We start from the raw sequence: 16,619 nt of genomic DNA on the forward strand, positions 1-16,619 counted from the left end.
TAAATAATGTGAATGTTTCAGGTATTGCATCTACCAGGTGGTTCCTTGTGACTGCTTTTTAAATTGTTATTTTTGGAATTGTTCATCATATGCAAAATCTACAGTACATTCCCTTCCCAAGGAATGCTTGTTCTTAGAGTATGTTCTTGGGGTATATTGTCCTTGCTTTTTTATTTGCCATGTACCTATTGTCTCTTAAATGTAAAGTTTTGTTTTTTTTTTTTTCAGTGTATTTGGATTTTTTCATGCCATGGCTTGTGTTCTTCAGTGATTTTTTTGCATGTGCTTTGTTTATGGAAGTGCTTTACTCCAAGAGGTTTTTTGTCTGTTTGTTTGTTTGTTTGTTTTTGACTGTCCTTCTCTTTACCAGCATCTAAGGAAATGGTTTCTGGTTTGGGGAAACATAATCACAGCAGGATGCTACATGCTCTTAGGACCTATACCAGTCTTGCACATTAAAAGGTAATGTTTTTCCTTCTGTATTTTTGGCTGAATAGCATTAAGAGGTATTAAAGAAATTTTTGGTGTGATGCTGCCATGGCTCTGTATTTTGAACCTTATTACTTCAGTAAATTACCTGATTTAGTACTACAGTTAATTGTCTGTTAGACTGACAGTATTTTACCTTACTAGGAGGTAGTGGTACAAGCAAAAAGAAATGTCTAAAATCTGTATCACATGAAAAGAATGATGCTTCTCCCTCTGTGTTTCAATTGCATGATTGTTTGTACTTTATTTTAAAAATAGCATTTGTTGCTACTTTTAGCTGACAGTTCTTACAATATGTTTTTGTTTTGTCTATTCCTTCTTGATCCTTGAGACTGGGATCAAATCTTTTTTTTTTTTAAGACTTTTTATTTATTCATGAGAGACACACATAGAGAGAGAGAAAGAGAGAGAGGCAGAGACACAGGCAGAGGGAGAAGCAGGCTTCATGTGGGGAGCCTGATGTGGGATTCGATCCCGGGACTCCAGGATCATGCCCTGAGCCAAAAGCAGGTGCTAAACCGCTGAGCCACCTGGGCGACCCTCTTTTCTGTCTATATCATTCTTAGCATGTAGTCGCTGCTTGTTAGAGCTTGTTAAATGTAATTTATTTGCTAAAATAAAAGGTGCTTAAAGCTTTTCAGGTAGTTCTGGGATGGAGTGTAACATGGAAACAGCAAGGATTTCAGGATCCTTCAGATTTGGGTTTGCATCCTGCCTTTGCCACTTACTAGATATGGGAACTTGGGCAAATCATTTACTTTCCAGCAGCCTGCATTGTCTTCCCTACAAAAAAGGAGGTGATCATAGTTTTTAGTTGGCAGGATATTGCTGTTCAGTGGGGAAATGGATGTTAAGTATGTGGCACAGTGCAGGAAATGGAGCAAAATTTGTTTCCTGCCACTTCCCTTTATGCCATTTTTTTCTTTAGTCAATTGAATTTCAAAGCCAAGTGATTGAAGGAGCAACATTAATATTTAGCCAGTTTTGGGAAGATGTCGTATGGTGATAACCTCTTATGTTGACTCTAGGCATGTGATAGGTGTGACCAAAGGAACTGAGATATTGTGGTGAATTGATTCCCACTCCTCCCCCCATACCACCACCAAACCACCACCAAAGGAGCTCGAGGGCGCTGTCACTGAATGAAGTGGGGTCGGATGGAAATGAGACAGACCAGTCATGTGCTCTATGAAACAAGCTGCCCTGGGATTCAGCCTGCCTGCCTTAATATGAAGCTTGTGTCTTGTCAGCATGCTAATGTTGTTTTGTTTTGTTCCTTTCTCCAAAACTCTTTTGCAGTCAGCTCTGGCTGCTGGTGCTAATATTAGTCCTAAACGGCATCTCTGCTGGGATGAGTATAATTCCAACTATCCCGGAGATCCTCAGTTGTGCATAGTAAGTTACTTCTGTGCTTGAGGAACTGTGTTGTGAATAGCAGGGGGCATCACACACTTTCTTGAATTTCTCAGTTTTGTAGAATGCTGGATTTTTTTTTTTTTCACAAGACCAAATCTTCATGATTTTATATCACACAATATTGTGATATAAATAGTGTATACAATAGTACTATATCAATGACAGTATATGGTAATATTAATCCAGTGATAGGTAAAATGAGTTGTGGATAGAGGCTTGGCTTGGCTTATGCCTAGGACCACGTCTACTTTTGAAAAGCCAAAGCACAATGGAAAGGCCTGAGCAATGTTTCCTTCTCATGGAGAAGGTCGATACGAGGGCATACAATGACCAGGTGAAATGATTCTTGTACCACTTCCAGTGTGTTGGGGATGAGGGTGGTTCCAACACCACCAAGCAACTCTCCAGAACCAGTAGATGTCCTACAATGTAACTCAGTTCTGATACTATCTACCTGGAGAGAATAGCAGATCCCTCATGTGAAGGGCTCTGTCCCCTAGACTGCCCTATGCCTCAGGTGTTAACTGCAAGTCCAGGTTATTTCATGTGCTTCTGACTGAGTGGCCTGGAAATCAGAGGTTCCCATGACAACCTCCTCAGATTCAATTAATTTGCTAGTGTGATTCACTGAGCTCACAAAACCAGTGTACTCATTAGATTTACTGGTTTATTACAAAAGAGATAAAAGCATATGAATCAACAGCCAGATGAAAAGAGACAAAGGGTGAAGTCCTGATCAAAGGAACTTCTGTCCTTGTGGGGTTTGGGGTTCCTGCATGCTGGCATGTATGTGAAAGGGTTCTGGTTCACCACCCTGGAAGCTTTCTTATTCCATCCTTTTGGGTTTTTATAGACACTTCATTACATACTCACGATTGATTCAGTCAATGACCATTGGCCATGGATTCAACCTCCAGCGCCTGTTTCCTCCTCAGAGGGAGGAATGGGTTCTTACCTTCTAATTACATGGTTGACTCTTCTGGCAAGGAGCCCCTATAACTCACTTCACAAACATAACCACAGGCACTTGAAATTGCTTTCATCACTTAGGAAATTCCAAGGGTGTTGGGGACTCCTGGCTAGAAATAGGAGGAAGACCAAATATATATTTTTCATTATAAATCACAGTATCACACCAGGCATTTGTCAGGTGGCCACCAGTCTTTTGTTTAGTAGGCATGACAATGAAGAACACCAAGTGAACTGGAGCGGGAAGAATGGCACTAGCTCTGCTGGCTCAAGGCAACAATTCTCCGAGCCATAAGGAGCTGCCTCTGTGTTTTCCAGAAGTTCCTCCTTATTCTCTTTGCATGTTCATCTCATTTTAAGAATTTCTTCATTAATTATATATTTTTATGAGACTTCATGCAAATGGGTCATGACTCTTAATATCATGCTTTATATATGCAATAAAATTTTTTTTAGAAAACCATGGAGGAAACACAACTATGAAAATTCCTTCGAATTAGATTAGCTTTTCATATTAGAAATGCAGTGTCCTGGCTGTTGGTTTTGTTCAGATCGTTTCCAATCTATTTTAACTTCTCTGTCACATACTCTTTGCTTTCATGTAGGTTTCCCCTTTCATAACAGATCTACTCTTGTGTCTCTGCAGTGAAAATGGTTTTGAAGAGGGATTAAGTACCTTGGGACTTGTGTCAGGTCTCTTCAGCGCAATGTGGTCAGTTGGGTGAGTAGACATTTGATTCATACCTGCGAGATGGAAAATACTATCTTCATTTCCATGAAGAAATTGATACTGAGAAGTCCAATGGGTTGCCCAAAGGCACCTAATTCATTTAGAGCAGAGTTGGAGTCCTAACCCATACCCTCCAGCTCCCAGGTCGGTGGTTATACCAGTGGTCTTAAAACATCATCAAAATGGTCTTCTATGTTTTTCTTTCTTTTTTAAAAATTTTTTTAACAGATTTTATTTGTTTATTCATGAGAGACACAGAGAGAGAGGCAGAGACACAGGCAGAGGAAGAAGCAGGCCCCCCTCAGGGAGCCCGATATGAGGCTCAATCCCAGGACCCCAGGATTACTACCTGAGCCAAAGGCAGATGCTCAACCACTGAGCCATCCAGGCGTCCCTGTTTTGTCTTTTTAAAGTTCTCTTTCTAAATCTTTTTAATAGGATCATGTCTCAAGTCTTAAAAATTTATTCATTTCTTCATTCATTTACTTTTTACTCTTTGCTGTACCTGAGGGATAGCTGTGTGCTGGTACTGTATAGTATATCTCAATATATATATATACTGAATTAAGTTATTTTAAATACAAATGTGGAGAAGCAGAGAGAGAATAGTATAAAGATTCTTTTGAGGGTGTGTCACTTTTAAAAATTTTTGTGAAAATTTTCAGAAACAGTTATTATAATTTTAGAATTGTTTATTTTTTATGAGATTTTATTTTATTTATTCATGAGAGACACACAGAGAGGCAGAGACACAGGAAGAGGGAGAAGCAGGCTCCCTGTGGGGATCCCGATGCAGGACTTGATCCCCGGACCCGGGATCTTGCCCTGAGCCAAAGGCAGATGCTCAACCACGGAGTCACCCAGGCATCCTTAGAATTGTTTAAAAACTTTGGACATCTTTATTTTCAGATACCGTTTTTTTCTCCACCCAGTGCTCTGTCCAGGAATTGGCTTTTGTCCTTAGTACATCCACTTGTAGTTTAATGAAGATCATGATTCAGGGATCGTTGCAGACTTTAGGAAGTAGTTATTTTTTTAAAAAATTCTATTTAATATTCTTCCTCCTTTTCATTGTTAGTGCTTTCTTAGGACCAACCCTGGGTGGATTTCTGTATGAGAAAATTGGTTTTGAATGGGCAGCTGCTGTACAGGGTCTTTGGGCTATGACAAGCGTGAGTAGTCAGTCTTTTATTTTTATCTTCCTTACATTTGTGGAGAAACGTGACTTGGAGAATTGACATTAATTAGTCTTCATTTGTGTTAAAGGGAGTGACAATGGGCTTGTTTTATCTGTGGGAGCACTCACAGAGAAGAAGGTATGGTCAATTCCTTTTACCTTTTAAAAATCAGCCTATGGGAGTGGAAAAGAAATAACCATCTCCTACCCATTCTTCCAGTCAGGAGATTTCTGGGCATTCTAAGCCTCATTACTTTGTAGATACATTTGAGGGGGAAGGTAGAGTGTAGTATTGGGTTTTTGTTTTGTTTTGTTTTGTTTTTTTAAGATGAGGAATATTGAGGTTCTGTGCATTTTTCCTTCAATGTAGATCTAAGCTCGAAAATATCCTGGGCACAGAGGAGGAACGGACTGCCCTCTTACCTGATGAAATCCAGCCTTAAGAGTCCTGGGTCGATACCCATTGGGAAACGGATGCTCCTGGGGTGAATGTCAAAGTTGAAAAGGTTTTCTTAACATTACACACAAAATTCCATGGACTCTATAACAGCATCCTGAAAGTCTCAGCATATTTTTGGATGATCCTGTGTTAGGCTGCCCTAAAAAGCTGGCCTGCTAAACCAGCCATATTTGCAACATGAAGAATGAGAACAGTTGTAAAATCAGCAAAAGTTTGTTTTTTTAGGTGATCAAACTTGGCCTTAAAGAGGTTATGGACTGTAGGTCTCCTGTTTTCTTTGTTTACTTTTTATTTTAAGTGCACTAATTCTGTGAATGTACCTTTTCTTTATTAACAGGGAAATACATGAATTAATTTGATATGCTTAAAAGTAATATAAAGATTAGTAAAAATGGATAGAATAATTACTGTGAAAATCAGTTTTTAAAAGCCATGCTTTCTGTGTGTCCTAAGATTTTTGTTCTCGTTCAAAAGATAAAATTCCTGCCTCTTGTGCAAAAGCTTTAAAATTCCCAGGCTCTCAGCTCTTCTAGAAGTTTTGTTTGTGTGAGAGGTATAAAAATAACATTACTTTTGACTTCCCTTTTGTAACATACTTTGGATTAGGACTTGGATTTATAAACAATGATTAGTATAACATTATTCATTTCCTTGAATGTCCCTATTTCAGTTCTACTATCTTTTTGTTGTTGTTGTTGTTGTTTTTATAAAAAACATACTCCTCATAGATGTATACTATTCCCAGAGCAAGTGAGCCCACAGGAATGCTCATTATATTTGAGGGAAGGTGTTCATCTGACTTCGTGTGAAATTCATGTCATTGCTTGAAATGAGTGAATCCTTATCATGTCATTCTCATACCTTCTGGTGTGTTTTCATGCTGTGGTAGCCACATTTACACTTTTTTTAAAAAAATAAAGAAATGGTTTTATCTACGTATTAATTCAAAAACTTTTATTGAATGACTTCTCTGATGCTCTGCGAGGTACTGGGAACTTAGCTGTGATAAAAATAACACAATGTCTGCCTTATGTCTACTTATATTCTGGTGGAATGGACAAACTATGAATGAACACCAGAATCTCCCATTATCTTACAGAGTTGCGGTGAAGGGAAAAACACGGTGATACTCAAGAGTAAGTGGCTGCAGTAGTTAGGTGTGGGGTCCTAACATAGATAAGACCTCTCCATGGAGGTGAGACTTTTGAACTGAGTCCTAAAAGGATAGAGTGAGGCAGTCATCCTGAGGGAAAGCCTTCCTTTGCATATGCAGAAGGGATTGACATGGTCAAAGATGACACCGATGCTCATGTGGCTGAAATCTAGTAAACGGGAGGTTTGGGAGGTAGAGAGGAGCCAGCTTCTCAACAGGGGATGCCAGAATTTGACTTATGTCTCAGGAAGGTCATGGTCTCTGCTTGTGCACTTGAGTGGGGATGCAAATTAGCAGGGATAGAGGGAGATCTGTGAGAGCCTTGAGAGACACGGTAGTTTGGACCATGGAGGCAGTGGTGGAGATGGAGTGTAAAAGATGTGTTTTGGAAGTGGAACCAACAGGACCTACTCATGTGAATGGAGGGAAGAGGAATTCAGGATGACTGGAGATTTTGACTTGAAGCTGTGGGTGGAAGATGGTGCCTCATAGTGAAATGTGGAAGAATAGGAGTAAAAAATCCTGAAGGGGCAAAATAACACGAGATGGGATGCCCTTTCACACCACCAGAATAAAAAGAAATTCAAAGGGTGATGGAGGTGGTAATGACAGAGGGCAACCATAACTGTTTGGAAAACTGTTCGACATTCATTGCCAGAATTGAACCTTCACAAATCCATGAACTCTTATTGCCCTCCTCCCTCGAAATCTCTTTGTTGTGAGCACTCCAGAGGGTGGTCCAGTGCCTGCGTGCATGAGTAGCCGGTCACCCAGCTCTCTGCCCACCCACTTCCCAGGACAGAACCAGGACTGGGGGTGACCCTGACCTGCTGCACCAGCCCTCAGACCAGTGGCCAACCTGCCAGGGAACACCTGGAGTTCTTACCGCTGCTGCGCGGGCCTCTGCTACAGCAGGGTGGTGGTGGGTGCTTCTGCTCCCAGCTGGGGCACAGCACTGAGCTCCCCAGGATCCAGCCCGAGCCCTGATATAGCTCAGACCACCAGTGCTGTTGACTGTCAGAGATCAAGGTCAACGTGAAGATTCAAGGCTTTCTGGTGAGAGGTTTTTGCCTCCATTCCTGAACACATTGCTTTTAATACATGCTGACAGACAACTTTGTACAAAGCCAACTTTGCCCCTTCCTCATTTTATGATTTTATAAGTACTAAAATAGATGACAAACAAAATTAAAAATATGAGTAAAGATAGAGGAACTTTGAAAAGGTAGGTCAAAACTACCAGGGGAAATCACCGTGTGTTTATATTTGTATATATTCGTATTCTTCTAAATGTAACAAAGGTACCCAGCTTAAAAGAATCCTTTTTTTTAAAAAAAATGAGACAATGTAGAATTATAATAATAAATAAAAGGTATAATATATATAATATGCAAAGTAATCCACAAGGAAAATAAAATAGAAAGGGCAAATAAAAATTCACAAATAGTTTTCCAGAAGCTTTTTTTCCTGATAACTGCTGATTCACATCCAGTTGACAAAATACACAGAAATAATACAGAGACCAAGTTTACTCTATACTCAGGTTCCCCCCCAGTGGTAACATTGCAACATTCCAGTATAATATCAAAACCAGGATAGAGTCAAGATACAGAACATCCCAGCCTTCATACTGCTCTTTTTTTTTTTTTTTTAAGATTTTTTTTATTTAGTCATGAGAGTCACACAGAGAGAGGCAGAGACACAGGCAGAGGGAGAAGCAGGCTCCTCAAGGAGAGCCCGATGCAGGACTCGATCCTGGGACCCCAGGATCATGCCCTAACCTGAAGGCAGACACTCAAGCACTGAGCCACCCAGGTGCCCCCTTCATACTGCTCTTTTATGGCCATGCCCACTCCCTTCTCACCCTCACTCCCTCCCAGGCAAGCACTGATTTGTTCCTGTGTTCTATAATTTCATCATTTCAAGAATATTGTATAAATGGAATCTTTAGTATATTCCCTTTTGGGGTTGTTTTTTCTCATTCGGCCTAATGCTCTTTAGATCCATGTTGGATGTACTGATAGTTAATTTCTATATAGTGATGAGTAGTATTCCATGGTATGGATATACAGCTTGTTTATTCATCCTTTTAAGGACATCTGGGTTGTTTCCATTTTACGGTTGTAACAAATAAATCTGCTATGCACATTCATGTACAGGTTTTTTGCAAACATAAGTCTTTACTTCTCTGGGATAAATGCCCAGGAATACAACTGCTGGATTGCTTGATACTTAGTTTCCCCCTGCTCCTAAATAACCCATTTCTTTTCTTTCTTTGTTTCTTTCCTTTTTTTTTTTTTTTTTTTTTTAAGATTTTACTTATTTGAGAGTGCCAGAGACCATGAACAGCGGGGAGAAGTAGTGGGAGAAGCAGACTCCCCACTGAGCAGGGTCCCTGCTGTGGGACTGCATCCCAGGAACCTGGGATCATAACCTCAGCCAAAGGCAGATGCTTAACCAACTGAGCCACCCAGGTGTCCTAAATAAATGAAATCTTAAAAAAAAAAAAAAAATACATGGGCTCTTGGAGACCTTGCTAGAGTTTTTATTAAAAGAGAGAGAGAGAGAGAGATGAAACAAGAAAGACTTTGTGGAAAGAGACAGAACAACAAGAAAATAGAGAATGTGGACTTATTGACATTCTTTTAACTAGTTATTAGTCAGGAACAAGTAGACCTCTGATCAGCAAGAGTTAAAGATGAAGTTCAGAGATGCACTGGGCATTTCCTTCATAATGGGGTCTCTGTCTTGTGGACCTGAGGCAATAATAATAGAGCAAAAATCACACATTATCCCCATTTGGCAGGTGAGGAAAACCAGCACATAACCTGCTCACAGTCGCACAGCTAGAAGGTTGCTCAAACCCAGACATCCTGGCTTCAGGGTCTATGTCCTTAACCATGACCCCAAACCATCATGACTCATAACTATAGTGAGAAAAAAACTCATGTCACTTAATAATAATTAGAGGCAGGACCGTACAGAATTTAGTTATTTCTCCCTTGAGGAAAGTTCTAGAGTAGATCTGTGTAACAATAAAAAAAAAATGTACTAAATAGGAAGACTACATGAATTTAAGATTCCTTGAATTTAGGCCTTGAGAAATAGAAAACACCCAGCTTCCACTGCTCGGTGACTTCTGGCAATTTGGTCATCATTCAGTAGAAACCATGCAATCCTACCCTGCCAGTGTCAACCCAGCTTCTATGACTGCTTGAAAGAAAACTCCAGAAGTGAGATTTGTCAGGTGAAGATAAAACAAATACTCCCTTTCCTGGTGCTTGACTAAGGGAGAAGAATTCTCTGCCCAGCTGCTGCTCACAGAAAAAGTAAAACAAAACTGTAAGTCGAGGGTGACTGGAGGAACCTCAGGCTTTGACAAAAAACCAGCAGATGGGATCCAGGAGAATGGAGGGCTTCACTTAGAACCTATGGCCTTAGGCCTCAGACATGCTTTTCTATGTCCCTGCTCACTGAAAACAAACAAGGTGAATTATGGTGAGTTCTTGTGCCACCTTCATATTGCTCAACAAAACAGTAGGTGCGCCGTGGCTTGACACTTCTAGTTTTTTCTTTTTCCTCTGTAAGTTTCTGAGCTTTCAGTTTCATTTTTGTATCATATCCTTTCAAATGCATGTTTCTTCAACTGCCTCATGAATTAAACAACTGATTTTGACCCATTGCTTTTGGATTTGTTTTAGTCGTGGCAGTCATCCTGAGTTTGAATCCAACTGTGTTGGTCCATTCAGGCTGCTGTAACAGAATGCCATAGACTAGATGGCATAGAAGCAATAGAAATTTATTGCTCATAGTTCTGGAGGCTAGGAAGTCCAAGAAGAGGGCCCCTGCAGATTCTATGTCCAGTGAGAACCTGGCTGCAAACTGCCAAGTTGTCAGTTTGCCCTCACCAGGCAGAAGGGACAAGGGAGCTCTTTGGGGTCTATTATAAGCGCAGGCGTCCCATTGGTCAGGACTGCACCCTCCGGACTTAATCGCCTCCCAAAGGCTTCACTTCCAAATATCATCATACTAGGAATCAAGGTTCTGCATATGAATTTGGGGGGCGGGAGGACACAGATGTTCTGTCCTTAGCACCAACCGAAAGAATATTTAAAAGATCCTGTTGGTGGATGCAATGAATTTTTGGCAGAGTTGGATCAGAATGAAAGTTAACAATTTGCAGATGAAATCAATAAGAGAGCCCATTTCTGCTTTTCCTTTGCGCAAGTGGGGGCCCGTGGTGTGGGAGCATGCTCCCTGCTCCCGGCAGTGCAGCAGCATCCCATGGGCCTGAACTTCTGAGAGCAGGAAGCACCAGGGCAGATTGAGCCACATGAAGTGGCCCAAAGCAGCTAGCTAGTAGCAACTTCCTGCGGCATAGCTCTGTCCGTCCAGCAGGCATTCGAGGAGCCCTGGGCCAACATGGGTCATTATGATCTGATCCTCTCTTGACTTCGGTTGCATTATCGCTCTGAAGAGGTGAATGCTCACACACGTCCAGAGCCAGAGATGCACTGGTTGAAGTTCAGACCTGCTCTGCTCACACAGACATTTCCTTTCACAGAGGCTTGCAAAAGGACACCTGCAAAAATCTGGTGTGGGTGCAGGACAGAAACGTTCTTTATCGCCATGCCCTTTTTTGGGGGTACAGTATCTTCTTTTTTTCTGGCACACAGTATCAAGAGAAACAGTTTTAAAAGAAGGGCCTGGAGATCTCTGGGTGGCTCAGCGGTATGGCGCCTGCCTTTGGCCCAGGGTGTGATTCTGGGGTCCCGGGATCGAGTCCTGCATCGGGCTCCGCGCGTGGAGCCTGCTTCTCCCTCTGCCTGTGTCTCTGCCTCTCTCTGCCTCTTTCTCGCTTTATATCTATCATGAATAAATAAATAAATAAATCTTAAAAAGCAAACAAACAGAAGGACCTGATTTTTCTGTTTCTTCTTTTTATTTTGACAGGTCATCCTTGCTGCCTATGAGGAAATGCTGGCAATAAGCATACATGCTATTTCTAACACTTTATTTCTTAACTCTTTTATTATCATTTCGTACCTGCAAGAGAGACCAGACGCAGAGGTCCTGTAGCTTGTGTCAGAGCCTGGAGCTGCTCCTTGCCTTCCTGTGGCTGAGTTCCTTTGCTGTACCTTTGCTGTACCTCCACCGGCTCGTGAATGTGCACCTGCCGGGGGGCTTGGCATGCCATCCGGTTCATTCCTTCCCCATCAGTTCTCCAGCACAGTACCCCAAGCGGACTAGGTTTGTCTAACCGAACAAGAGTGGTTTTGCGAGCTTATCAAGTAACATTAAGCAGTCAGGATCATTACATTACTCAGTTGTTGTCCCTTTGTGTAACTACTGTGATCCCATCATAATCTTACCGAGGACTTTGATTTGTCTTTGCCTTTCAGAGTAACTTTGTGAAGGCGATAGAACAGGCATGATTACCTGAGCTCTTAGGTGAGAAATCGGGGCTCAAAGAAGGAGAGTGCAAGGCAAAAACAACCCTTCTCTTCTCCCTTATTACCAAGGTAAAACCTATCCCAGTTGAACACTGTTCTAAGAGACCATCAGATGCATCAATATTTGAGGTATGACCATTTTTTATAGTGAATATTTGACTAAATAATTATCAATCATTTGTAAGTTTCACCCTCGTAACAAAATCCCTTAACCACAAAATGGGGGGATCCCTGGGTGGCTCAGCGGTTTGGCGCCTGCCTTTGGCCCAGGGCGCGATCCTGGAGACCCGGAATCGAATCCCACGTCGGGCTCCCGGTGCATGGAGCCTGCTTCTCCCTCCGCCTGTGTCTCTGCCTCTCTCTCTCTGTGACTATCATAAATAAATAAAAAAAAATTAAAAAAAAAACCACAAAATGGTAAACTAGAAAGTAGGCACTATTTGCAGTGAATTATGATTAATCAATGTTCCTTGTGACAAGGCAATGTTTTATAACTGAGCTAAACTAAAGCAGTTAACGCTTACTTACTCAACCACTTTTATGAACATGAAAATGTAAACTCTGGAAGTTCTAAGGTTGTTTTTTTGTTTTTGTGCAAAGAAAAAAAGCACTGGGACAGGACCCATGGAAGGAACAGCTGTCTGGAAGTTCTAGGTCTTGAATTGAATCTTTTACTTCTAAAGATTTAAAACACTCTCAACTGCCTCTATAGCAAATGTTTGTAAAGATGATTCCCTTTATCTTTATATTTCAAGGATATTTCTATATTTAAGTTACTGTTTTCCATGCCTTTATTTTTGTTACTCATGTCTCAATTTCAATGAGACAATTTTGAAATGCTGCAGAGAAGAAAGGGAGCTGGGTCATCATCTTGACTTCACATCAAAAGCCATTGCCTTTTTCTCCCTGCGGCCAAAAAACCCTATTTAACATCATTTCTCTCTTTTATAGCCACAAAGAGAGGAAAATCATCCAGGAAATTTGGGAATGCTAAGACATGAAAGACAAATATGACTGTTTCTGCTCCTACCTTCAAAAAGAAAAGACTGTAGCTCATCTTCACCATCTTACCTGTTTCCAAGCAGTATTCCAAGAAGTATTATTAATTGATGTGTTAAGTCACATGGAAGTAGGTCATGATCCAAATAATGTTTGGAGAGATGGAAGAACTTGACAGTCCTTAGGGTGGTCATTTTACTTTATTTTTTTAAAGATATGTTTATGTATTTTGGGGGGAAAGGGAGCAGAGAGAGAAGGAAAGAGAGAATATCAAGCAGACTCCCTAGTGAATATGAAGCCCAACTCTATCCCATGACCCTGAGATCATAACCTGAGCTAAAATCAAGAGTCCAATGATTAACTGACTGAGCCACCCAGGTGCCCTAAGGTGGTCACTGTAAATTGTGTTCTTTAAAAGACTCCCACATCCAGACACTTGGATGCAGACATTGAATCAGAGCACAGACACATGCATGATAGCTTGGATATAAAGGAGAGATTCTGGAATCAGGAGTGTGAAGTTGCACACCATTCTCTAATTACCTCAGGTTCCTGTCTTATAAAGTGTGGGCATCTTATTTATATGCTCTCTAAACTCTAAAGGCATTCATAATCTGCTATATAGGAATAGATTATACCAATGACCTATTTTAATATAATAACTATATATAATATATAATCACATACTAATAATCTATTGTACCCTCTGCTAAAAATTCATAAAAATACCTATTCCCTTATGTTTTTCACTAAAGGGCTTGACCATTTTTCTCAAAATTATTTTTACTGTTCTATATTATAGAGGTAAGAAGTTATTTCTTAAATGGAAAATCCTAGTCAAAGCAGAAAATATGAGTAGACCTGTTTATAATCCTTACCTTTACCAAAAACTTTATCTCAGTGTGACGGAAAGCACGGAATAATTTTATTTACTTGTTGCTACTCTACTGTGCTCTCTAAAAAGTATTTGAATGACTTTTACTAAAAGGCCCAAATTAAAACAACAACAACAACAAAAACAACAACAACCCACAACCTAAAAAGCAACTAGAAAAATCTCTTCCATTGTAGGATTGGGATCAGGGAAGGGACAATATGGATGTCCTAGGAAGGTATCTGAGGTCACATAATGTATGTGTATTCTTCAAACAGTTTTATGTGATGAATTTGCCTTTAACAAAATGAAAATTATATCTTATCTGGGTTATAACAGAGGTTATCTTTATGATCATTAGCCTGACATACTTCTCCCTTGTATCTGCTTGGGAAAGAAAGAAGAGAAAGAAAGGCAGGCTTGCGGGGAGGGGCGGGAGGTAAGGAGGAAGAAGTAGTCCAGTTGCCTGAGGCCTGGGGCTGGCTAAGCCGCGGCCTTGATGCCTCCTGTGGCCTACCACCAGAGAGCAGCACCTGCACAATCTGTGCGTTGCGTGCTAAGGATTCAGCAGTGAATAAACTAAACACAAAATCATGCTTCTATGGAGCACATGTTCTTAGTCTTTATTAGCTAAGTTGGAGCATCAATTTGGGTGAATTTTGTTCCGGATATTATATTGTAGTGTATTTTCCTACTAGCAAATATTATAAAATCGTTCTCTTCTAAAAATAAACATGATGTAAATCATTTAATAGAACAGAAAAAAATGTGTTACTTAGTTATGGTAACTTAATAAATGAAATGCTTATTGTATTATGATGTTCCTCAGAGTTAATTTATTTTCTTTCTATCAGTAGAAGGGTACAATTGCATCATATTTGAATTTTTGTTTTTTTTGGAATTTGATCAAATCTTATCAATAGTACGTGTAGTACAATCCTCGTAATACTTTCTGATTGTATTCATTGAACTGCAACATTCTTTTCCACAACAGTGCTCGGACATAATATTCATAAGATCATAAAATAAAAGCCTGTTGGCTGGCAGCTAGTTTTATGTTATATAAATGCTTTCTGCTCTAGAAATACTAAATTAATGTACGTTCACTTTCAGAATTCAGACTTTGGCCATGATCACTTTCTCTCTCCAAATCTTTGGGCCAAATTTTGCCCTAATCACTCTGCACGTCAGTGCTCTGGATACTTTTATGGCTGCAGTATATGAACATGCTGTTATATTGCCAAATAAAACAGAAACACTTATGGGGTGCTTGGGTGCTTCAGTCGGTTGAGTGTCTGACTCTTAATTTTGGCTCAGATCTTGAGATGGAGCCCTGCCTTGGGCTGCGTGCTGAGTGGGGAATCTGCTTGAGATTCTCTCTCTCCCTCTGCCTCTGCAAACTATCTGTCCTGCTGTGCACACACTCTCCCTCTCTCTCTAAATAAATAAATAAAAATCTAAACAACAACACAGAAACACTTCTTTTTCAGGACAATTTCCTGCTCTTTATAAAGAAGAATATGGATTTCCTTTTTTTTTTTTTTTTAAGATTTTATTTATGTATTCATGAGAGACACATAGAGAGAGGCAGAGACACAGGCAGAGGGAGAAGCAGGCTGCCTGCAAGGAGCCTGAAGTGGGACTGGATCCCAGGACCCTGGGACCACGCCCTGACCCAAAGGCAGTTGCCAAACCGCTGAGCCACTCAGGTGTCCCAAAGAATATAGATTTCTAAAGAGACTGATTAAGCAGGTAGCTTGACAGGTATTCTTTTTTTTTCTGCTAATCATAATTTATGGGATGGAAAGGAGAACTAGCAGAAATATGGAATCTATTGTCTATGTTACATATGAAGAAATAATTTTGATTTCACTTGTTTTGAATAGAATGCTCAAATTATTGTGATTCTGGAAGATGTACTTTATGGATGGAAATTTACCAGGGAAACAAATCCTTTTTCCTAATCTGGAGGATATCCCAGACCCTCAGGTGAATTGTATTCCATGTCGGGACCTCACAGATATGTTAACTATCCTTGTTGTTTGTTCAAAAATGCTATAGTTCTATAAAATGTGCATGTTCACCACAGCAAGATGATGAAAACTGAATTATCTCATATGCGGCATATAATATTGTTATATATATTTGGCATTTGTTGAAAAGATTTTTGCTTTGATACCATTTAACAATAATTTATAATTGAAAATTTTTATTAAATTTGGAGAACATATGTGAACAAGATATGTGAGGCTAGGATTAGAAGCTAAGGAGAAGAGAATCTCATGGAGTTAAGTAATAAATTAATTTCTGAAGTGGATGGACAGTGAGTTGTGTCTGGAAAATATTCCAAGGTTTCCACTGATGGTACAACACTTCAACCTCATGGAGTCTCTCTGTTCCAGAATCTACCTCCTAGGGAGAAAGACATTCTTGTAAAGCATAAGACCTCATGCTTTGAAATTTTCTGTCTTCCTTGGCTTGTAAAGGTAATTTTCCTGAGGAAAAATAATCTAGAAACTTTCTAATACAAAATATTTAATATATTTAAGTGCACATCGGCATGCTCTCTCTACTGTCAAATCCTTTCTTACTCTCTCATACTTTCTCTCACTCTTTTACCATGTTCTTTCTGTTTTGTTAGAGGACTATGAATACCATATTTTTTATGGCATACCTGGTTATTCTGACATTTATATAAGGGTTATCAGAAAACAGCTTTTCTTAGCTCTGGAGAGACACAAAGAGGAAAACATTGGGTGATGTGATAGTAGACAGCTAATTTTCCCATCGTTCCTGTCCCGAGTTGATGCTATCTATGGTGTTTGTAAATTTTCTTTTGTGCCAGAAAAGAGGTCAATAGCTGGATAGTCTTCCTCATAGAAGTTTTGAGAATTGGGAC

The 16,619-nt window shown here is 40.0% G+C and overlaps 2 protein-coding genes across 6 annotated transcripts in view; both read left to right on the forward strand.

Moving 5' to 3' along the window:
• Positions 1-14,536, forward strand: part of SLC18B1 (solute carrier family 18 member B1) — a 32,703-nt gene extending 18,167 nt beyond the window's left edge. For 3 of the 5 annotated variants that reach the window (XM_025997846.2, XM_025997847.2, XM_072720804.1), the window contains exons 9-14: positions 371-462; positions 1,789-1,884; positions 3,521-3,595; positions 4,683-4,776; positions 4,871-4,920; positions 5,152-6,180. In XM_025997846.2, coding sequence (XP_025853631.1) covers positions 371-462; positions 1,789-1,884; positions 3,521-3,595; positions 4,683-4,776; positions 4,871-4,920; positions 5,152-5,224 — 480 coding nt within the window. In that variant the 3' untranslated portion in view covers positions 5,225-6,180. Of the gene's footprint in view, positions 1-370; positions 463-1,788; positions 1,885-3,520; positions 3,596-4,682; positions 4,777-4,870; positions 4,921-5,151; positions 6,181-11,796; positions 11,884-12,798 lie in introns of those variants that run through there. The other 2 variants (XM_025997848.2, XM_025997849.2) reach the window with 2 other exon arrangements.
• A 231-nt stretch (positions 14,537-14,767) lies between these two features.
• Positions 14,768-16,619, forward strand: part of LOC112919381 (vascular non-inflammatory molecule 3-like) — a 29,532-nt gene continuing 27,680 nt past the window's right edge. Inside the window, exon 1 of the mRNA XM_072748252.1 lies at positions 14,768-14,986. Coding sequence (XP_072604353.1) covers positions 14,850-14,986 — 137 coding nt within the window. The 5' untranslated portion in view covers positions 14,768-14,849. The remainder of the gene's footprint in view (positions 14,987-16,619) is intronic.

Source organism: Vulpes vulpes, chromosome 1, assembly GCF_048418805.1.
Source record: "Vulpes vulpes isolate BD-2025 chromosome 1, VulVul3, whole genome shotgun sequence".
In the NCBI taxonomy this organism is placed as follows: Eukaryota; Metazoa; Chordata; class Mammalia; order Carnivora; family Canidae; genus Vulpes; species Vulpes vulpes.